Here is a 23,939-nt window from a genome sequence, read left to right as displayed (position 1 = left end):
TACTTTCAAAGATCATGTTATTTGCATTTTATTATGTAATATATTGAAAAAGTTTCGATAGATTTAGGGCACACCTTGTATGTACTACAATAAGTGACTGTACGGGGCAATGTCGTGCAAAGTGATGCATGCAAAAAAATGAAAAGTCGCCTCGGAACACACCATTACATTTGCTAACGAGGAGAAAACAAATTAAATCATTAGATTGTGATACTGATCCTTTAAACTTAAGTACCGAGTGTAGTTACGGTGTGTCAAAAGATGCCGCATATAGCAGCCTGCATAGGGACAACTACAATAATACTATATGTATATAAGCCACCATCCACTAATGAATACAAGGAAAAACATTGAAAAACTAAATCTCTCTTTCCATCAGCGGAGAAGGGCGGGGCTTGTTTTCGCTCTTCAGAAATCACTCAAATTTGGGCTCATCAACCATCGGAGAGCTGCAACAGATGTTTTTCCGAACCGGGTGTTCACATGTACCAACCACGTATTCTCCACCACTACAGTGACCAGAAGCACCACCAGTACCGACACTGCGCACACAAACGAAAATATTTTTAGTATGAGTGACTGGGTGAACTTAGCAGCAGCGCTCAGCATCCGCTCAGTAGCATTTTGTTTGTTACAAACAGATAGTCGGCCACTGTGCAACTCAATTAGATTAACGCCGCGTAACAAATCCGAGTGATATAAAATCAGACCCATAAGACACAGCAACCCTCTGCTTAAGAGCATACAGTTATGTATTGCCACCGATTTAGTATGTTGCGCCAACCCTTCGTCGATGCTGTCGCTGGCTTTTGATTGAGCCTGAGTGGGATGCGTGACTGCTGAAAGTACGCACTGCGGATGCGGATGTGATATGAAATCAGTAACAGTCGATTGGCTGCCATCAGAGTTACAAGTACTTAAACGACGCGAAGCGGGCGCAAATTAAAGATCTCGATCGCCTGTCGCCCATGAGCCGTTAAACATTTCCGATGCTAGGTCGATTGTATTTACGCATTTCGTTGACCATTGTCACCCTCCGCATCATGTAAATTGATAGTGTCGGCCGCGAGGAATATAAGTGTTTGCACGGCGTCCGCGAGCGCCATTACAACAAGTGAACGCATGGTGTAAGGAATCCGAATTCGAACTTTTAACTATCAAGTTAAGACTTCAAATACCTTTTATGTCGGAACGTCGTGTGTGACAAAAAAAATTGTGAAATCAAAAACTAGAAAAATTTACAAAATCTAATCAAATCTAATCAAATAATTTTATAGTGTCTCAAAATTTATTCGGCAAAATGGTGATGCTTCAGTCACCTGCAAAAAGTGCCGAAGCTTTACCAGCGAATACGGTCGGTGACCAGCTGAGTCCGAATTCTAATCCAGAGTCGCCCAAATCAAACACATCACCGGAGATATCATGTAACAATGCCGCCGTCACCGCCACCTCAACGGCTACAATCGCGTGCTCTTCGTCGACATCGAAGATACCGAAATTCATTATTAGCCAACAATCCCCATCAGTTACTGACGGGTGTCCCGGTAGCAATACCGGTACCATGACTTCTACAGGCAAAATACCCAGTGCAAATGGCGATAGTCTACGCTATTCACTGGAGCGTCTCAAACAAATGACTGAACTAAATGTAGTAAATCGTTTGAGTCCTACTGCGAAAGCCGGTGATTTCCCGGAACACGGTGATATGGAAAAATGTAAAAATAATAATAACAATAATAGTAATAGTGTTAGCAACTACAATACTAATGGCAATGGTCCAAATGGGGGCAACAATGAATCCAATATTCGTCGCTCAGTTTCACCACCGCCAACTACGTACCATAGTCCACCGTTACGTAAAGTGATTGATAGTAACGATGCTTCTTGCCAACTGACGCGCCCCGAGCCATTGTCTCATCCACATGCGGCATTGTTGCAACAGCATCCACATTTGTTGCAAAATCCACAATTTATTGCCGCCGCCGCTGCGCAGCACCATCATAATCACCATCAGCACCAGCATCAGCAACATCAGCATATCCTCCACCATTCACCAGCAAATCACACACATCCACATCCTCATCCATTAGCGGATTTCCATCCCCTACGTCCGCAATTATCAAACTTAGTCGGTTTGCCGACGACACTGCAAGCTGCTTCGAATTTGCAACGTCTTCCATCACCAGCCAGTTCACCGCTATCGTTACCCACATCACCACTTCAACCGCATTCCGAACAGCCGCAACTGCTCTCACCCGTGCAGCCGCAACATCAACACCAACAACAGCAACATTCCGTACAACAAACTTTAAGTTCAGCCAACGCTTCCACTGTCAGTGGAAGTGTGGCACTTTCGGCGCAACAACAACATCACCTATTGTCAACACCACCCTCATCAATGCTGCTCAGCGGCCCGCATACTCTTCCACATACTACCCAAATGGCCAACTGCAGCCCCTCATCAGTACTCCCAACGTCACATGACATGGATCTGGAAAGAATTAAGCTGGTTGCGGCACAAGCTGTAGCTGCCCGTTCCACGGTGAGTTTGAGCTCAGCTGCTTCCGCATCGAGTACCTCCTCTGCCGCCGCTGCTGCCTCAATGGCTGCGGCTGCGTCCGGTCTGTGTTTGCCACCTTCGAGTTCTCGTCCGGATCTTAGTGATTATGGCTTTCGAATACAGTTGGGAGGTCTGGCGGCGGCAGCAGCTGCAGCTGCGGCCACTTCACGCCAAATCGCAGCGGCAAGCTACGCACGCAGTGATACCAGTGAGGAATTGAATGTAGATGGGAATGATGAGGATAGCAATGATGGATCACATGGCACACCTACGGTGAGTCTTCCGAAATGGAAACCTGGAATGATTTTGCGTTTCAAAGTTTGATAAAATGTTATCTACTTTGTTGACTTTTGTTAAACCAATTATATGAATCAATAGATTAATCGTTTATCTAGTGAATTGTAGTAATTTCCATTTTTTTCATCCAAATAATTAGTTTGGAATTCTGTTGTTGTTGTAGCAGAAATCCTTCCTAAAGTAGTTTTGAAGAATGGTTTCGAGTTAACAGTCCTTTGCCGCCGGGTACGTTCCTGACCCTCGGGAACGGTTTGGAGTTTCATATCATGAGAAATTTAATTCAAGGTAGTTGTCACTGGGTCAAACGTCAAGTGGCCCATGAAAGGTTCGCATAATCACCGAATTTGAAAATTAGCAATTCATTAGGAAGGGAGTAAATCGATGAAATTTTGTGAAATCAAAGAAAAATGTTTGTGCTATATTATAAATATTTTTTCACTATCAATTTGTTTAAATAATAATATTTTAGATAATTTTTTGTTAAAGAATTGAAATTTTTCATGTGTTCTTCACGCTAAAAAACAACGCGGAAATATTCACCTTTAATATAATAATCTGCAAAAAAGTGTTTGTTTATTCATACCGTTTCAAAGATATTGAATATTCTGTCCCCTCTTCCGCTCTTAAAACGTTTGGCGCATCCAAGAAAAGCATAAACGGATACAGGAAAATAGTCAATAGCTCTAATAGATTACTTGTTAAATAAATGATTGTCAATTATTATGCACATTTAGACGAATGTGTGAACATACAGAATTAGAACAATGTATTATTTACATTTCTTTGTTGAATAAAAATTCAATTGTTTAATAAAAAATTATGTAAGATATTATTATTTAAACAAATGGATCATAGAAAAATATTCATAAAATAGCACAAATATTTTTTTTTTAACTTCACAAAATTTCATCGATTTATTTCCAGTAGTTTATGAGAAAATAATTTTACACTCTACGCTCTAAATTTCAACCTTCAATAACGGGGTATGCATCTGGTTCCCTTCCTAAGGAACTGCTAATTTTCAAATTTGGTGATTTTGCGAATTTTTCATTGACAACTGAACGTGGGTTGACTCCACTTATATTAAAACTTTAGAGAAACAAAGTGATTAGACTATAGCAAATGAAATATTCTTTTAACCATTTTTCAATGTTTGTATTTGATAATACGTTCCTGTAATTTAAATACTAATCAAAACTATTTTTTTCAGAAGTCGGTTCATTGGAAGTATCATGCAATATTATAAAAGTATTACCAAATATTAAAGAATGGGCTAAACCTTCGTGCTTTTAGTGGTTTTCGAAATTTATCGCATTATTATAAATAGCTCCAAAATAAATTTTAAATTTTCCTTTAAGTTAGGGTTGGTTAGATTACGAGGCTGATGCTCGCGACCAATGTAACGAAGGATCACTTGAACAGATGCGAATGTTAGAATTTTGTGATGCTAGAAACTAGATATAGATCAAAACATCCTTATGTATAGACGCAGTTTTTTAGCTTATTACAAATTTTTTAAAAAGCGTAATATCAATCCCAGCTAATTAGCCGGTTCGCAGGACAATGTAGCTCTATGTCTGACAAGATATTTCAGCCACAATGCATGGACAATGCTCAGTTAGGACTTTTACATTTGTGTAGAGTGATTTTTAATAAGAGCCAACACTTTAAAGGTTCTCTTACGTTCCGGTCTACTTTAGAACGAAATCGTTGCCGTACAAATAGATTCAGCGCTAAAGAGACGGAATACCGGCTCATTTCCACTCCGAAGAAATTGGTCCAAGGATGCTCTTTCTCTCGAGCTCATCGAATTTGCAGTGTCCAGTGCATTTATCCAAGTGCTGCATATCCTTCCGCATATATTTTTATACTCTCGCAACAAAGTTGCTAAAGAGAGTATTATAGTTTTGTTCACATAACGGTGGTTTGTAAGTCCTAAAATTAAAAGAGTCAGATATAGGGTTATATATACCAAAGTGATCAGGGTGACGAGTAGAGTTGAAATCCGTATGTCTGACTGTCCGTCCGTCCGTCCGTGCAAGCTGTAACTTGAGTAAAAATTGAGATATCATGATGAAACTTGGTACACGTATTTCTTGGCTCCATAAGAAGGTTAAGTTCGAAGATGGGCGAAATCGGCCCACTGCCACGCCCACAAAATGGCGGAATGTTTTTCCATCTGTTATTTGCAACTTGTTGAAATTGTTTATTGATCTCTCCTTTGATCGATCCTGTGGCCGGGAACCCAGATCAAGTTTAGTTGGAGCTTGTCTTTTATTGAGCTTAGTGCTCTCTTGCAGTTGTGAACTATACTGGAATTTGTCATGGGTGAAGACAGTGCCAGGAGGGCCACCTGGCTATCCGTAAATATAGTTGCTTTATGTATATTCCCGTGGTTTTCTAATAGAAGTTCGCAGGCTTTTTCTATGCCTAGTACTTCTGCTTGGAAGATGCTAGCCGAGTTCGGTAGACGTATAGAGAGAGATATGCCCAGATCAGCGGAGAATACCCCCGTGCCCACTCCGCAGTCCATTTTGGACCCGTCGCTATAGACTGAGGTGGTATCCTCCTCTGCTATTGAACCTCTTCTCCATTCTCGTCTAGATGGTATCCTCACCTGGAAGTGTCTCTTGAAATCCAGCAATATAAAAATAAATATAAAAGACTTTTTCAAATAACGGTGCATACTACCACTTGAAGAAACAGCATATACTTTACCATACAAGCGATACTTAAAGCATTTCCTTTTATTTAATTTTCATTGTTTGTGAACTGTTAAAATAATGATTAATTCAAGTGTTGATATGAAGCGATTGTGAAAATAACATTTTGATATATCCATGCGAGTTTTTTCTGGTTTTCCGTTTTAATTTTTTATCAATCTTCTTCTTCCTGAAAGCTAGTAGCTACTAGCAGTTAAGATGCGAAGCTTATCTAATATTCAGAAATTTACACTATAGAATATAATATCTTAGTAAAAATAATTGTAGAGATAGTATATCCCTGTATTGGAATAAGCGCTTTGTTTTCAAAATTATTTAAAATGTCAAAAAGCTTTGATAATTTTCAAATGAATATTGTATGTTGAGTTTCATCGAAGTTCGTTCAGTTTTATATATACATACTTACTTGTATATGTGAATCTATAGCTTTCTCAATTACTTATCCATATATATAATACAGTTTTCTCTTTATTACCTTTATAGGCATGTCCGGTTGATCTTACTAGATCAGTACCAACATCAACCTCAACAGCATCTTCGGCGACAAATGCTTCAATGGAGAAAGAGGCCACCAAACGCTTAGCGTTCTCGGTGGAAAATATTTTGGATCCGAATAAGTTTACCGGCAGAACTGGATCACTGGGCCATTATGGTGGACGTGGTTGGGGTTCGAGCAGCAGTAATGCAGATCGTGATGATGAAATGCACGACGATGAACACAGTGAAGACATGTCAGGTGAGTTATAACAATATTTTCATTAAATATAACGGTAAACTTTCTCTCAAGAAAAAATCAATGTAATCGCATTTGTTAATAAAAATTAAAGTTCTGCTTCAATTTCAAAGGGTCGTTTAGAATAATGAAATTATGATTTGCTCAAATTCATATTTTCCCAAAAAAAAAAAAATAATAATGTTAATGTAACCGCAAAATACTACATTCCCAATTCAGAAAAGCGGCTTTCGTTGTGGTTTTTTATAAAGCGATTTATAATGAGTTCTCTCAAAAGTTGTACATTCTAAGAATTTTTTGAATCGGGTAGTTTCTAAAGCAGCATATTATAGAGATTTCGTTAACTTAATGATATAGCAATATAAAAATGATAACTTTAATTAATTATATTTAATAATTCGTAATGGATTTATAATCAAAATCCATAAATTTTTATACGATAAAATATAAGATCGGCTTAGCCCATGATACATATTATACTGACTGCCAGCACTGATAGAATAAAATTAAAATATTACGTTTATTCAACAGTAAAAAAGAGCAGTGTTACGAAAATAAGCTTTTATTTTTTTATTTACTGAATTGAGTTCGAAATATTCTACTTGAAAATGTACAAACGAACCAACACTTCAATTCTGCTTTCACTCAAATCGCATTTTTGTATAAATCAATGTGCGATATTTCTAGATTTCCACTTCAATCTTCAATGGTAGTCTATTTCTCGCAACGCAATAAAAAGAACTTTCCCACCCACATACACACATATGGTTACGGGAAAGGCGTCCACTTTAACTGCGTGTTGGGGGCAGGCGATGCTGACTGGCTTTTAGTTTAGCAAACATGATGTTTTTATTTGTATGAGTTTTGTGGCTTTTTGGAAGCATCTAGCTGTGCTTGTGTTTAGATCGGTGTTTCATGGGTATGCTTTCATTTGCCCATGCGTTTAGCTCTCAATAACACAAATGCGTATGTATGGTATATTTGACACGTATTCATACATTTTTCAATTCGATATAGTCTATTCGCATTTCGTTTCATTTCTGGTTATGAGCAGCACAATGTGCTTTTCTATTGAAAATACGAATGCACTGGTTACTTGCCTTCACCGTTTTGAAAATCAGTTTATTTTAACTTTTTTTATCAAATCTAAAAGCGCTCTAAAATGTCGATTTGTGAAAAATCCAAAAATGTTAATACACACATGAAATACTTACATGCCTGCCTACTTATATGTATGTAAATGAATGAAGTTCGAAATTCACCCATCACCGTTATCATATATATTTATTTATATGTATGTATGAATGTATATGACTCAGTTATGCTCCAGTGAGTTTTGGTTTGATTGATATTTTAATTGGAAATTCGTTTTAGGTTTTGGCGATTTTCGATTACACTTCTTATATTTTATCGTATAAATATTAAGAGAATGTTTTGTGAAAGAAGTTAGCTTCCCAAAAAATACTCGAACTTATTGATGCGATTCTGCTTTAGATTTGATTCAGATTTTATGAAATTCTAAATGTAACTCGGTTTTGATAACAGGGAAGAGTATGTTAGAGGAAAAAGAGAACTATGAAATTGAAATTATTTATTTCTAACGTTAAGCCATGCATGAAACCATTATGGCATTGATATTGGTGAGTCAATGTTATTCCAACACCTTTGTAGAAAATATGCGTAAAAATAACTTAATTTAGTACTTTAGAGGTTGTGTTCTTAATAAAACCTAAGCGATGAATAAAGTGCTACATTGCAAATAAGATTGGTTCAGATATTTATCATGATTACTTGATGGACTATGCAACATGTAAAATACACTGTTGGAGTATATTTCTTTCGATAAAATTTTAGTTGGTCTGGAATTGAAACCATTTGTACCATTACCAAAGTTACGTATACGCCTATGCATATGAGCATACACAGCGCACACACGCTCTTGTAGCACGCAAATTAACTAACTACACATATTAAAAACACAATGGCGTCCATCATCATCAACACGTTATCGTCGTGTTTGTGTTAATAAAACACAATTAACTCTATCAATGGCTGAATGGCTGTAGCCTACTACCCGCAATCTGTCTGCAGACACCCGTCAGCTGGGCGGCTCGCCGGCACTCCCATCGCCAGCCAGACACTCAAATTGACTCAACTCGATAGTCGTTAAGGTACCACTTGAAATAACTGCTACTAAAACAGGCAGCGTAAATACATGGAAATTATGTTTGCGGACAGGCGGCAGTGTGGGTGGCTCGGCCGGTTGGCCTGTGGTAGTTGTAGAGGAAGGAGCGCGCGGTTTTGTTGGTTGGCACTGCTGTAGGCATTAACAGCTATTACAGCTACGCTCGGTTAGCTTACTGTGGGGAAATTTGATCTTTGAAGATATATGAAATCAGAAGATTCTATTTATTTTATTCAAAATAGTCTCCTTCTGTTCAATACAGCTTTTTGCACGGTCGTCGGTCAATTTGTGCGGAATAAACAGTGCACACACCTTTCGTAAGCCCAAATGTTCGATCAAAATGCGATAAGTCGATATTTTGGAGATGTTCAATTCCATTTCCATGAATTTCAATGATGATTTCGGCTGATTTTTGATGAATTCACGCAAAGTTTCGATGGAATTTCCGGTGATCATGAATTTTGATTGTCCCACATGTTGATCGTCATTTTTGTACTCACGATCACTTTGAAAACTTTGAAACCACTCGTGCACTCTGCTACGGCATAGGCAATCATCGCCATAAACTTGTTTCATAAATTGAAACGCTTTGGTAAAAGTTTTACCAATTTTAAAACAAAATTTAATGTTGCCTCTTTGTTCGAAGCTCATTTTCGCATCGATAACTCAAACATACTGACACTTAAAACAGAATAACTTCACTTCCAATCAATGAAATGTCATGAAACTCTCACTGGACAACCGATAAAGATGAAATATCACGAAAAAGTTATATTATTTTATTGCAAGAATTCGCGAAGTCAACGAAAATCATTTTAACTAACGTGGTATTCATTTTGAATCACTGTTCGCATCGTTGTAGCATTATTATTGCCATTGTCAATGTCGATAATGTGTACCCTGGTAATGATAATTACAGCGAAACGCTGCCATAGCAAGTGAAGGACCCTGAGGGCAGTGCGCAAATTGCAAGCTACTGTCTCTACAATATAGCCCTCTCTCCTGCCTTAGCTAGGAACAATGGCGGACAGAGAAACAACAATACAGTTAACTACATATACGCCACTGGCGCACATTCAGTCCTGCCTGGCAGAAACTCAGCCACTTACTCATATGCATGCACATACAGATGCGGATTCTGGCTCTGTGGGGCTTGTGCCTCCCTCCTACTTTGCTGGGTGTTGTGGCTGCTAATGCTGTATTCTCGTTATTGTGCTGTTAGTGCAGCGGCTGGACTCATTAATTAGCAAGGTACTTAATTACCGCACATTTATTTAGCGACTCAATGAGAGTTTGGTATTCGCTTTACCGAGTGTCACTGCGGTTGTTGTTTTAATGAGGCTGTGAGGCGATTGCTGCTGCAGCCTTTATTGCCGCTGTCGCTGCTGTCTACTATATTCGTTGGCATTGTTCGTTGATCCTTCGGCTTGTTTGTGTGTTTAACTGGTTCAATTTGCAGAAGTGGTGCCAGTAGCCGCTCCACTGCCGGCTAAAAGTCCTTGCTGCTTGTGTATTCAAGCGAATACGAATGATGTGAGTGTGTTTGTATATGACGATTGTATCCTCGTAAGTGTAGGTAAGTATGTATGTTTGAGTATCACAGAGTTCATGACATGCGCATTGCACGCGCTCGTTTATTATGCTACAGATTACGGTTATGCGATTCCTGAAACATACATGCATACACATGCTAATATTTACGTATGTGTAAGTGTCTGCTGTTTTTGTGATGCCATGGCATATATTTCTAAAGGGTTATTTTTTTAATGGTTTATAAATTTTTTTTAAAAAAAAACGCATAAAATTTGCAAAATCTCATCGGTTCTTTATTTGAAACGTTAGATTGGTTCATGACATTTACTTTTTGAAGATAATTTCATTTAAATGTTGACCGCGGCTGCGTCTTAGGTGGTCCATTCGGAAAGTCCAATTTTGGGCAACTTTTTCGAGCATTTCGGCCGGAATAGCCCGAATTTCTTCGGAAATGTTGTCTTCCAAAGCTGGAATAGTTGCTGGCTTATTTCTGTAGACTTTAGACTTGACGTAGCCCCACAAAAAATAGTCTAAAGGCGTTAAATCGCATGATCTTGGTGGCCAACTTACGGGTCCATTTCTTGAGATGAATTGTTGTCCGAAGTTTTCCCTCAAAATGGCCATAGAATCGCGAGCTGTGTGGCATGTAGCGCCATCTTGTTGAAACCACATGTCAACCAAGTTCAGTTCTTCCATTTTTGGCAACAAAAAGTTTGTTAGCATCGAACGATAGCGATCGCCATTCACCGTAACGTTGCGTCCAACAGCATCTTTGAAAAAAATACGGTCCAATGATTCCACCAGCGTACAAACCACACCAAACAGTGCTTTTTTTCGGGATGCATGGGCAGATCTTGAACGGCTTCTGGTTGCTCTTCACCCCAAATGCGGCAATTTTGCTTATTTACGTAGCCATTCAACCAGAAATGAGCCTCATCGCTGAACAAAATTTGTCGCGAAACACATTTCGAACCGAACACTGATTTTGGTAATAAAATTCAATGATTTGCAAGCGTTGCTCGTTAGTAAGTCTATTCATGATGAAATGTCAAAGCATACTGAGCATCTTTCTCTTTGACACCATGTCTGAAATCCCACGTGATCTGTCAAATACTAATGCATGAAAATCCTAACCTCAAAAAAATCACCCGTTACATAATGGAGTTGATTCGATCTACTTGTCGCTAGACAACGGGGACTTGTTAATGTTGATGGTTGTTAGTGACTCTCCGCCAAAATGTTTTAACAAATCCACAAGAAATCGGTGTATCGAATCTTCACTTCTGCTTAAGCTTTCTAGTTTTTTTTTTTTATTTTGTGTTTTGTTTTATTGTGTTTGTTTTGGTTTTTCTTTCTTATGGCAATCATCCCCAAAGTCTGGCAACCATTTAATTGTGGGTGGTTGCTTGGGTGGTTTCGTAGCCTACCAGAGCCATGCATACACTCTCAGACTACTGGGGCCATCCCTTCGCCATTATGATATGTGTTGGTGGTTGATGAAAATGTAAAATGGCTGCGAAGTTTTGTCTGCTTCGCACTTCATTTACCATACTTTAACAGTTACTCGCTACTACTAAGCATATTTTTTCCATCGTTGGCTAAAGAAATAATATGTGGAGAGAAAGCATAAAACAAAATAACTGATATACAAAACAAATATTATTCATTTGTATAACAGTTTAGTTTTGAAATTTTTTTCCTAATAATAAGTTCTAAGTAAACAGGGAGACAAATGTAGGAAACAGATCTTAAACCTCAATTTTACTCACTTTATGATACTTATGTTTTCCAGCATATTTAGCACAATTTCCTCCTTTTTTGGTTATTTATTTTAACCGAGTCATAACATTGAAAAAATCTATATTTTTCACGATTCGCCACACTTGAGGACCAACAAATACTTTACCTATCAACTTTTCCATAATAACAAGTAAAGAAGGGCTAGTTTCGGGTGTAACCGAACATTTCAACTTGTGAGGAACAAAGTCAAGAAAATACATTCAGGTGCAAAGATTTGTCAGTTCTCAACCGATTTTTGCCGAAATATATGGTATAAAGGCAACTGGAAAGAATTTTTGTTTAGAAAAGAAATCATTAGAAATGCGTTCCCTCCGATTTCTATAATATATCTCACATTAGACCAATATTTTCTTTAGAAAGCTCGCGATTGCGACTCTCATCCATATTTGGAGCCTGGGGGCTTCAATAGTTTTGATCCGGTTTGAACAGGTTTGTAAAATTTATTGTCTCTGGCGTATTGGCTTATCGCGCTGTTAGTAGTTTTTAACGGAACCGTTATATGGAAGAAGAGGGGGTCGTAATCCGATTTCATTCATTTTCACACTGTCGTTGGCGGTTCTTATAGGATTTGGCCTGAGAAAATTTGGATATTGTTTCGAAAGTAGTTTAAGAGATATGTACATTAAGCTCCTTAAGGTATGGGCCACAACAATTTTTTCTCAATGCTACAGCGGTCTCCTATGAAAAATTACGGTGTTATATTTCAGTTTAGTGCTTAGTTATGATACTTCACAGATTTTCATTTAATGGGGCTTTGTGGGCGTAAATTTTTAGTCAAGGAGCACGTTTACTACGTCTTTATGATATCTCAATGTTACAGCTTGCACAGACAGACAGATGGACAGACGGATGATTGAACAGACAGGCAGACACTCGTCAACTTCAAGTTATCTCATTTTACTGGTCATTTATATACAATATATATACATATAATCCTACATCTAATTCCATTTTTTTTATGTGATGCAAATAACCGTTAGGTGAAAAACTACGGTATCACATACCGTCAATAAAATAATTTCACATATTTTCCTTATCAACCCAAAGAAATATTATAAGTTCAGTTAATTTGAGTAAGATATCTTGCATATTGACCGATATACGGTATAAGACCAATCGAAAGTTTGAAAATATTGGATTAGGTATATGGCAGAAATGTGTGGTATTGACCTGATTTTTTTCTTTTTGTCATTACAAAATATCATTACCAGAAAAAAATTCTTTCTGAGTTTCATTAACGTACCTCACATACCGTCAACAATATATAAGGAGTAAACTCCATGTTTAAAAGTAATTAAATTCAACTTTTTTTTATATCTTTACTAATAAATAAACCATTTTGGTCGGCCACTTCTTGCCATTTTTCCGCTAGAGACATTGTTCCATCAGTGTAAATCGAAATTTCGAAATTTACAGAACGGAAGCGAAAGAACCATTGTTTTGCTATACGAACTGATATAGCATCGTCATCTATTGACAAAATATGAAAAGACTTTTTCGACTACTCAATATATCTCACACATCGACCGATAATTTTAGTAAAAGCAGTCATAGGCTCCACATTTCCATTGTCTACCAGGCTTGAAATCCTGAGGACCGATTTTTACACTTTTAGACCTGAGGTTGCATAACTTAAAAGCCTTATTCGTATAAAACTTTATCTCGATATATTGATTCCTGCTTGATTCGTATACTGGAATATGGAATTTAATGTGTTATGTGGAAAGTAACCGTAGTTGGGAAACTTTATTATTTTTATTACGTTCTCTAGCTTGTTTATAGAACATTCAACACACATTCTTTAAGAAAATGTATTCCGAATAGTTTTTTGAATATAGCCATAATAACTGCCGTGTTTTTAGCATGTTCTTTGATTTAAGTAAATAGTCGACACCTGGAGCTCTATATTTCGAGGATATAGACTTTGTTGAAAGTCCTTGTTGAAATTAAATGCTTTCTATTTGATATTGCAATTTATAAACCAAACGAAGTAGAACCAACCACACGAAAATAGTTAAAGAAATAGTTAAAGAGCCCAACTCAACCTAGTATCTTGGCTCTTATACGATAAAAAGATGGTATTAAGTAAGGTTAGAGTAATTAAGAGTAATGGTCGTGATTTCATTCAGCGTTATGTAACCAAAAAGGAAACCTGCATGCGCAAAACTAAGAAATCGCAAAATCATACCCTGCTGCTTCCCTAGCCATTTTGATACTTTATGTAGGCTGCTGTGAATACCTGCTTCACTAATTAATGGATATCATTTTTGAATCTGCCATTTGCTTTCAGATGTCAATTTGCATATCCCACTCAGGATCAAATATTCACTGCGCCTTTAAATGCGCATTTATGCAAAGTATCAAGTTTGTTATAAGCAATTATAATTTTATGAAAATACCAAAATGCGACAGAAAATGCTCCCCGAGGACACTGAGGAAACATACTGTACATACCATATACGTTTGCATTCGAGTATATAGTTGTATGGCCATAAGCACTATACTAAGGTGGTTGTTGGTGAAATTTTGTGTGTCGGTGAGTTTGCCGCAACGAGTGAATACGATTACAACCATAATAACCGAGAAGACGTGAGAAGGTATCATATTGCTGTAGCGCCTTCCATGGGGCAGCTTAATAACCATCAACCCATAATACCGCCGGCAGTCTGTAAACCACTCCTACCCACCAACGCACCAATCGCCTCCACCGAGTTGTTGTTTGTTTGTTTTTGTCAACGATAAAGTCTTTTTGAATATGTGTTTGAGTGTGTGTTCTCTTTATGTTTGTGTTTGGTTTGAATTATACGATGGTACTGGTAATTAACACTCTGATTTCATAATTAAGTTTATGACTTAAAATATATATATGTTTGTTTATGAATGGGGTATGACTTGCTAAAGCTGTGCGTAGCTTTCATACGGTCCATAAGTGTACTGGTGTGTATGTGTTTGTGCAAGCATTTATGTCCTTGCTGTGCTACGTCGAGCCAAGTTTGTTTATGCTGCTGTGTTGGTTTATCAGTATCCAATAACTTAAATGTTGCTACAGCACTTCATTGACTCACACGGGAAGCAAGGAGACATATCCGAGGCATGAGTTTGGGTGACAAGGCTTGCATATAAACACACAGATATAAACCATTATAAGCCAATTTAAGTGCTTCGCTTATATATGTATGTATATATCGAATATACCTATATATGAACCCCATGTATATTTTCATTGCATCGAACGAAATATCCTCGCAGATATTGCCATATAAACGTACTTTGGTATATTAGTGTGCGTGCGTATCTCTATGTCGGCACATTTTCATAAACTGCCATTTTATTATGGGCTTCGCCTCATAAAGTTGTTTAACAACACTTGATATGGCTGAGCTTTTGAAGTAAGAGCACTTTTCATGTAATTGCGGTACATTAAAAGTGTAAAAGTGTGTGCGTACACAATAAATTGTTGTTATAATTATAGCAATTTTATAAAGTGGCAAATTTCACAAAACACAAACATAATTTGTCTGTCATTAAAATTTCATTGCACTTAGTATATAAGTGGGCACATACACACAATCATCTATGTGTAAATGGCTTTGCAGATAGATGCCGCTTTGATTACACTAATAGCTTTGCTTAATTTAATGGAAGCGCAAATTAATGTATTTGACTTAATATTACATGCAAATATTTTAACAAATTTTACGTAACTACGACTACATATAAACCATTTTTAACTGTGCTTACAGGCATAGTACATGTGAAGCTAATAGAGTGTATTAAAAAAGAAGAAACAACTTAACTTATTTAGTTGCATTCAAGCTATAATACCATTCTCGTCTTTCAGCTCTCCTTACAAGAACATGATGAGTCCAATCGTTCAGTTTATCTGACAGCTATATGCTTTATATAAGTCGGTGGTTCCTACAAATGATCATTATGAGATTTATTTAAATTTGAGATCTCTCCAAAATTTAAGTCCCGAGTTAGTTAATACTTGTATGAGTAAGTTGTAAGTATAAGTTATTGAAAATAAAACATTATTTCTTGCTGAATAAATTCTCACGGAGAAATTTGTGAAATTAGTTATTGTTATCAGTAAAAGGTTATGTCCGTTTGTTTGTTTTGTTCGTGTATTATTATTATAACTTCCGTGCGTGACCTGTAAAGAAGTTAGGCTTCGTAGAAAAAAACGAAATGGATTCTTAGAAATTAACTTCTCATACCAACAATCCCGATAACATCAACCGATATATCCTTTGAGTTTGAACACTTTCAAGTTTTGTTTAACAAGTGTATGCTTGTGGTATATTCGATGTAAGAGGGTTGGGCAATCTGTAAAAATGTATCTCTAATTCTCGAGCCATTATATAAACTTTGGGTATGAGTCAAACATAGAACATGAATTTTTTACACTCTATTTACCGTGAAGTCCTCGCTCCATACTATACACACTAAGTGCAATCTGCATTTATTCTCAACAGCCTGCAAGCCCTGATGAAACAAAACAATAATTTCTTGTGCAAAGATTTGCTGCCGTTTCCACTGCAGCCTCACAGACGTCCTCCTTCTGGCAGAACTAACCGAGGCCATGCAGATTTGCATGTTGCTTTTAATTTCACCCTAACCATCGACGTTGTTGTTATTCGAGCTGTATCCGTCAACAAACCTTAAATATTAAATGAACCATTGATGTTAATTTTCTGATTAATTACCGCGTTGTTATGTCTGTCTGTATGTGTAGTATGTACAAAACACACACTTCCAAATGCATACGTCCATGCTTGCAACTGATGGAGTGCAATGATTGCATGGACGCGGCGTTCTGCTGTTGTCTGTCGCACTCGAGCCGCCGCAGCTCTTAGCGGTGGCGCCCCCACAGGCTGCTGAGCTCTGCTTGTGCTGAACGCTAATGTAAAGCAAACGAGTATGTGTTTGCTCGCGCATGTTTACCTACTTTTAGGCGCTGCAGCCATACTCACACCTACACCTAACCTAATTACATGCAAATATGGCCAATGATGTTGGCCAATTACCAGATTTGTTCAAGCATTCTTCATCAATCTGCGGTGTAGTGATGAACGGTGTTCGGTAATTCATTTGTGGATGACAGGAGTTAAGCAGATATTCCAATGTAATAAGACTTAAACTAGCTGATAACATAGCGGACGTCGCCACACGTATACCCACAAACTTATGCTTTGGAGATATCGCTTTGGAGTGCTTCGTCTTTGAAAGAATTTAGAAACATTTTATTTCGGGTTGACAGGCTTCCTTATCCCCATCTGCCGACCGTTTTACGTCGCACCCTTTTCGATTTGCCACGAATGAGTTGATTTGCGTCAATCCAATTTTCGCCGTGTAATTTGCGTAAACCCGAGTGTTTGCTAATGCCGCACCATCTCCTTGAGTGCATTTGCCTGGTGACTTGCGCTAAGCACGACTGGTGACAACAAAGGGTTGCGCGATGCCTTGGGCTTTTATACCAGATTGTCAGTTTATTTTGGCATTTTAAATTGTTTTGACGTGTAGTTAATTTGTTAACACGAAAAGTTTACGGCCGGAATTTTAGGTTTCCTTCATGCTAAGTTGACAGAAAAGGGTGTGCTTGAAGACGGAAGCCAAACGGCCATTATAATATAGTCGTATGAATGTTCTCGCGCTTGTTGGATGGATTAGCGGTTTTATGAAAGTTTAATTTATTAGGAGTTACATTTTTTATTTTCCCTCAATCATTTGAGAATGAATTTTGCTCAATCAAGTAAAACTAAAAACATATTTTGTAATTATATAATACTTTTAATTTAATTAATATTTTTAAAAATGACAATTATAATATGTACCATGCAGGACAATGTTAATCATATCATTATATACGATAAAAAACTGTCTTCTCGTGAAACGTGTCTATTATTTTCAATGGAACACATATTTTTCCTTAAACTAGGCCACCAAAACAGACGACATTTCAACGAATACTTGGCAACCTCTGGTAATAAGGTAACTAACAGAAATTGTGACTCCTTTAGTTTGTTGGGTGCCGCCAGGGTGTATTTAGCGCCACTCTCATTTAAAGCCTAATTTTTTTTGCATTTAAATCGATTAATATTTTAAGGAGATATCCACATTATTTGTTACGTGGTTAAAGTGCTATATAAGTTAGAATGCCGAAAAAAGCGAATTTTTCAGAATTTTTGTTGAGAAAGTTTTAAAAGTATTGATACAAAATTTTTACCAATTTTGATATATTTTACCTGTATTACTTAGTATTAGTAAAATTATTTAATTGGAAATGAACTACAGCTGATCTCCGGGAACTCCTTTCGAAATAAGCGTTTTGCGGTGACCACTATATCTCTTAACTGGATCTTCTGGATCTCTGATATTAAAAAAAGCAAACAGATTTCGTTAAAGTAATGTTATATCAAGACCTAGATCTAGATATAACATCTCTCTCCAGAATTTAGATTCTAGATCTAGAATTAACCGAAGGAATAAGCAAAAAAAAATTGACAAAACTGCGGTTTCTCAAAAAAAAAAAATTAATTTTTTACCAAAATTACCGTCTTACTTTTTTATAAACAAAAAAAAATATATATGTAGGTGAGAAAAATCTTCGATTAATTACTAAAAAATGTATGTAAAATTTTGAGACTAATTAGTTTAGCCGTCGAATAATGTTGGTCACCCACTTTGAAAACACCATTTTGAGTAAAACGTCTTTAAAGTATGACCTTATACTTCCAAGCACTCCGAAACATTTTGAATTTGCGGGTAACTTCGAAACTATCGAAATAAAAAAAATTGATTTTTTTCTAAATTCTAACAAATTAAGTGGTTCAATCTTCACTGGACCCTAACTCGGTAGGATCTGCTTTAAAGCGCTAGGACAGTATTTAAACGAGTTTGCGTTCAAAATTTTAAATCAAAGTGACATCACACATGTCGCACATCGGAACATAAGTTCGGTAAATTGAGTATACTCATCATTGCAATAACAATTAATTGACTCAAATCTTTATCACTCTACCGAATATGTGATATTTATGTGTATGTTACGTAACACGATTGCATCTTCAAGTTAGTAATTACAATAATACTCGATACATTTTCATATTAAAAGCAAACAATCAGGTCATGTAATCAAATCGATTGTTCACATTATGGTATACACTTCCCCCGAACTAATGTAATGTGATTATATTTATAGTAACGAAGAATTTAATTACATACACACACATAATTATACACCTACTCACATACTTACATAAATAAGCGTGATTGTAATCGATTTATTGCTCATGTTTGTAAACAAAACGCAATGCCAGCAGTTCGCATATTTTGCAAAGCGAGTAACTTGCTACAAATGCTTGTAATATACAAATCCTAATGCTTAATGCATGTGTGTGTGCACATGTACGAGGCAAGCAGTTAGTAACCCGGATCAAGAGCGATCCATCTTATAAGTGTTGATGATTTGCGTTTAATTGAAAGACGGCCCAACGGAAGTGCCCATACGTACTTGATGGACGATGGGCAACACCCACTGCTAAATCCATAAACATATGTACATAAAAGTAGGAGATGTACATACATATGTATGTGTATCTAGTGGTAGACACGAAAGCGGCATATAGCTGAATGAGTGTGTTTTAATTGAATTTTGATTGGCACATGCCGGTGTGGCGAATGAGTTCGAAAAATAACTGTTATGGATGAGCTCTGTGTTGCTGCACACACACATGCAGGCAACCAGCAAGAGATAACAGAACATGTGTACCCTCATGCGGCAACAGATAGCACTGTGGCATGTATGAATGTGTGCTGTTGCTCTCACAAATAAATTTACAACATACACATTTTCACCTTAATTCCCTAAGCGCGCGTGGGCGATTGTTCGTATGTGTGCGCGTTTGCGTATTTGTTTGTATTGGCTTTTCCAATTAATTCCGTAATGCTACTCGTGTCGATGTGTTGTTGCCGTAGTCGTTCCTCGTCGACTTTGTTTTGCTATCATTGTAATTGTTTTCTTGGCATTTGTTTTTGTTATTGCTGTCAGTACTTTTGTGTTATTGTTGTGATTGACCAACGCATCAGTGATTGATTTCATCAAATGACTATTTCGAGTTGCGGCGTTTCTACCTTCATCAAACGGGTGACATCAAAGTATTGTAGACAAGCTTTGAGAGCCCAGACAAACCCCTGAACAGTTCACTATGGAGCTAATCGCGTTGGAGAGGGAATTGAGGTGGCGTGAATGATTGATAGATGCCGAATGCGGAATATCCTTCAAAATGTTAATTGTCTCGTTTATATGATTTGCAATGATTTTAAGGGTTTTCTTAGTTTATTTTCCACTTTTCACTTATTTTTTGCAGCTCACGACCTCAATGACATGGATCAGGATGACATGTGTGATGATGCGATGAGTAGCGACATTGATGATCCGGCCAGCGAGACGGACTCAAAGAAGGGTGGCAGTCGCAATGGAGACGGCAAGTCGCAGGGAGGCAGTGGTGGTGGTTCAAAGCCACGACGTGCCCGCACCGCATTCACATATGAGCAACTGGTGTCTCTGGAGAACAAATTTAAGACGACGCGTTATTTGAGCGTTTGCGAAAGGCTGAATTTAGCGTTGAGCCTCAGCCTAACCGAAACACAGGTGAGTGCTAAAATTAATAATAGTTTTAAAGAACTTAAAGTTATTTTAATTTGTGAGAACTGCTTCCTAAATCGTTTTTGTTTTTCATAAATAAAGTTGTAGCTCTTAAGAATTTTTAAAACATTACTTATTCTTCGTTGAAATTTACAAGGAGATTTATAAGACTGACTACATATATTATTTACCTTAAGTGAATAAAGTAAATAGCTTGTTCACTTTTAAGAAACCACTCCATTTTTTGATAAAATTCGTTTTTATTACTCAGCATTTTTGCCGAGTGATCAAATCAGACTTCAGTCTAAGCGATTAATTTTTCAAGGCTCTTAAGCCAGCACAATAGCAACGAAACTCAAACTCTCGCACAGGCCAATTAATTTGTATGAATACAGATTGTCTTTAAAGATTAATTTTTATGCGATGCAAATCAGCCTTTGTTGCTACGGAGTAGTTAATAGTTCTGTTCACCTAACGGCTATATGTATCACCTAAAACCAATAGCAATAGATATGGGGTAAATACATACATATGTATAAAAGTTAATTACCAGGATGGCGATACTAGTTCGAATCGTCTCCGGCCATCCGTCCGTGCAAGCTGAAACTTCTGTGAAAATTAAGATATTCTAATGAAACTTGGTATTTATCTTCATAGGCAAAAAAATAAGAGTTCGTGGGTGGGCGTAATCCGACCACTCTCACACTCACAAAGCGCCATTAAAAGAAAACTTATAATGTGCCATAACCACTATGTTAAGATCTAGATCTGTAATTTAAAACAAGCTATCGCATTACCACCGGGCACAAGTGGGCTAACATTTTTGAAAGAGTGGGCATGGCCGCGCCCCTAATGGAGAATATTTTAATTACAATTTGTTCTCGTTCCTTAATCCCAAATTATAAAAGACAACCTACGTTTAGCAATTAAATTAAGTCTAAGTTAATGGCCTTCAATATAATTCAATAAGATATCCTATCTGGATAATGATCGTCATCGCCATTTTTTAAAACATTTTTTAATATAAAGTTTTGTCAGCAACATTGCTTCAGGCGCCCCGGCTTTGATTCTTGCAAGTTGGATGAGTATAAATTCTTCGGTTATATCAGAAATTAGTTCTCCTTTACTTTTTTCAAAAATGATTTGTTCGATAGTTGTGAAATATACTAACGCAATTTGATGGTTAGGTCTAACTAAAAAAGATAGTAGATCCTTCCTTTGTTGAAGCGATACGAAGGATAAACCTCAAAGCAATTTGGAAATTATATCAATTAAACACTTAAATCAATATACTAACTGTCACAAAATGTCTTCACATAGCTTTCCTAATTCAAGGACTATTATGTCATTTTAGGTGAAAATCTGGTTTCAAAATCGTCGCACCAAATGGAAGAAACAAAATCCCGGCATGGATGTGAATAGTCCGACAATACCACCGCCACCGGCGGGAGGCGGTTTTGGACCTGGTGCCTACGCCAGCAGTCTACTTTACTCGCACGCCGTGCCCTATCCACCATACGGCCCTTACTTCCATCCATTGGGAGCGCATCATCTCAGCCACTCGCACTCATAAAATTGCAAGATGCAACAGCGACTGTTGCAAATATTAGAAATGCGAAAATATCAAAAGCGCGACGAACACTCAACTAAGATGGGCGGCAGTGAGAGCAGACTAGACAAATAAAATACAACCCTGAGAGTATTGGATGGCTTGGGTAGGGAACCTTAGTCGGTGACCTTTTGTAAAATGTGATTGCAGTAATGTTTTGAGACTAGACCACAAATTCAATAAACAATTCCGCTTAGATTTGCGAATTATTTTTGCTGCTTTAAAATGTTGACGCTTCCGAACATCAATACAAAGAGCAAAGCAAAATCGCATGAAAACTTTATTTGTGCTGTCAATTATGCACCGTCAAACACACAACCGTCTACTGTAAATATGTATGCTTTGGAATATAAATTGATTAAAAATGTAACATTTTATTTAGTACCAAACATTAAATTGCGAACAATGTAAATATATAATTAAGACTATGGTATATACACGTATATATGTGCGTAATAATAATTATTGTAGATATGTAAAGCTTTAAATTAAACATTAGCTGTTAGTAAAGGGCTCTGCTTTTTATCTCTAAGCTTGCAAGCTAATTCAAATGTGAATAAATTTAACATAAACACCAGCGATAATTTTTAAAAGTAAGCCAAAGAAAATCAAAATTAAGATTATAAAATTAAAAAGCATTAAACTACTTATGCCATAAAAATATATAAAGTATTGTTTTTGTTTATTGGAAGAAAAGGCCAAATTTATTCAATCGAGTTAAAAGGGGGATATTGAGGCTAGAAGCTGAAACTTCTGCAAAATTCTGAAAAATTGACTTTGATATTACAACTGCTTCTTATACTGTTCACCTAACGGTTGTTTATATCATCTAAAACTAGTCGAGCGACGAGTTCAAATCCGGGTGACTGTCCGGCCACCTGTACAAGCTGTTACTTGATAGAAATATAAATATCTTAAGGAAACTTGGTACACGCGTTTCCTGGCAAACCAGCAAGGTCGAGTTCGTAGATGGTTGTAATCGAACTACTGCCACGCCCACAAAACCCGATTAACTGAGATGCTATAAAAAGAAATATAAAGGTAAATGAAATAACGAAGCACTAAAGTAAAATATACAATTTTAATTTTTTACAGGGGATTGCAGTAGCAAGGGAAAAATTTTAAAAAGTGGGCGTCGCCCTTTTTCCTAATAGGTTAATTGTATACTAACAGCTCGCCCGGCTTTGCACGGGTATTAAACAATCATTTCAAAAGTTATAATTTTATAAACACTCTCTCACATATACTTTCTTGTTTTTGGATGGAGTCACTAAAAATGAGTAAAATGAAGGAAAATCTAACATTAAAGTACATACATATATTTTTTTGTATTATTATTTTTTTAATTTTTGTAAAAAGTATTCTTAAAAGAATATATACATACATACATACATGTATATATATATATATATGTACATAGTAATTTTACTTTCTCTGCTCCTGAAAAATAATTTACTGAGTCAGAGCTTCCCCACATCAAATTTATTTTGTTAACTTTAAATTATCTGAAGAGTTACGATCTAAGTTTTGTAAAAAAAATTGTGTGTATATATTGTTGCTATTCAGTGCGGTTTGTAGTTCGTTAATTAAATAATTTTAGCATTGGAGCTATATTTGACCGCAACAATAGCTGATCTGCGTCTGAAATGAAATATATTTGCAAGAATTGTGGACTTTGCTTGATGGTGGTAGAAGGCTACCTATTAGATGATACACTTGCCCCTCTATTTTAAAAGAAGGCATAAAATTATCTTCCCTTATTTCTTTACCACCAAACGACGTCATTTGAAAAAAGTTATTGACCTAAGTATTTTGTTTAAAAAATGTACAGAATGTGTGTGATTATTTG

The 23,939-nt window shown here is 36.8% G+C and overlaps 1 protein-coding gene across 1 annotated transcript; it reads left to right on the top strand.

The window, feature by feature from the left end:
- Positions 1–641: 641 nt before the first annotated feature.
- On the top strand, positions 642–22,795 carry LOC105233776 (homeobox protein slou). Its single transcript, XM_011215934.4, has 4 exons — positions 642–2,833; positions 6,064–6,316; positions 20,204–20,487; positions 21,836–22,795. Exons 1-4 carry the CDS (start codon positions 1,301–1,303, stop codon positions 22,052–22,054), a joined length of 2,289 nt encoding a protein of 762 aa, XP_011214236.2. The 5' UTR covers positions 642–1,300; the 3' UTR covers positions 22,055–22,795.
- Positions 22,796–23,939: the final 1,144 nt, after the last annotated feature.

The sequence above is a fragment of the Bactrocera dorsalis genome, chromosome 2 (genome assembly GCF_023373825.1).
Source record: "Bactrocera dorsalis isolate Fly_Bdor chromosome 2, ASM2337382v1, whole genome shotgun sequence".
In the NCBI taxonomy this organism is placed as follows: Eukaryota; Metazoa; Arthropoda; class Insecta; order Diptera; family Tephritidae; genus Bactrocera; species Bactrocera dorsalis.
Note: the sequence above shows the minus strand (reverse complement) of the source record. Positions and strands in the feature narration are given on the sequence as shown.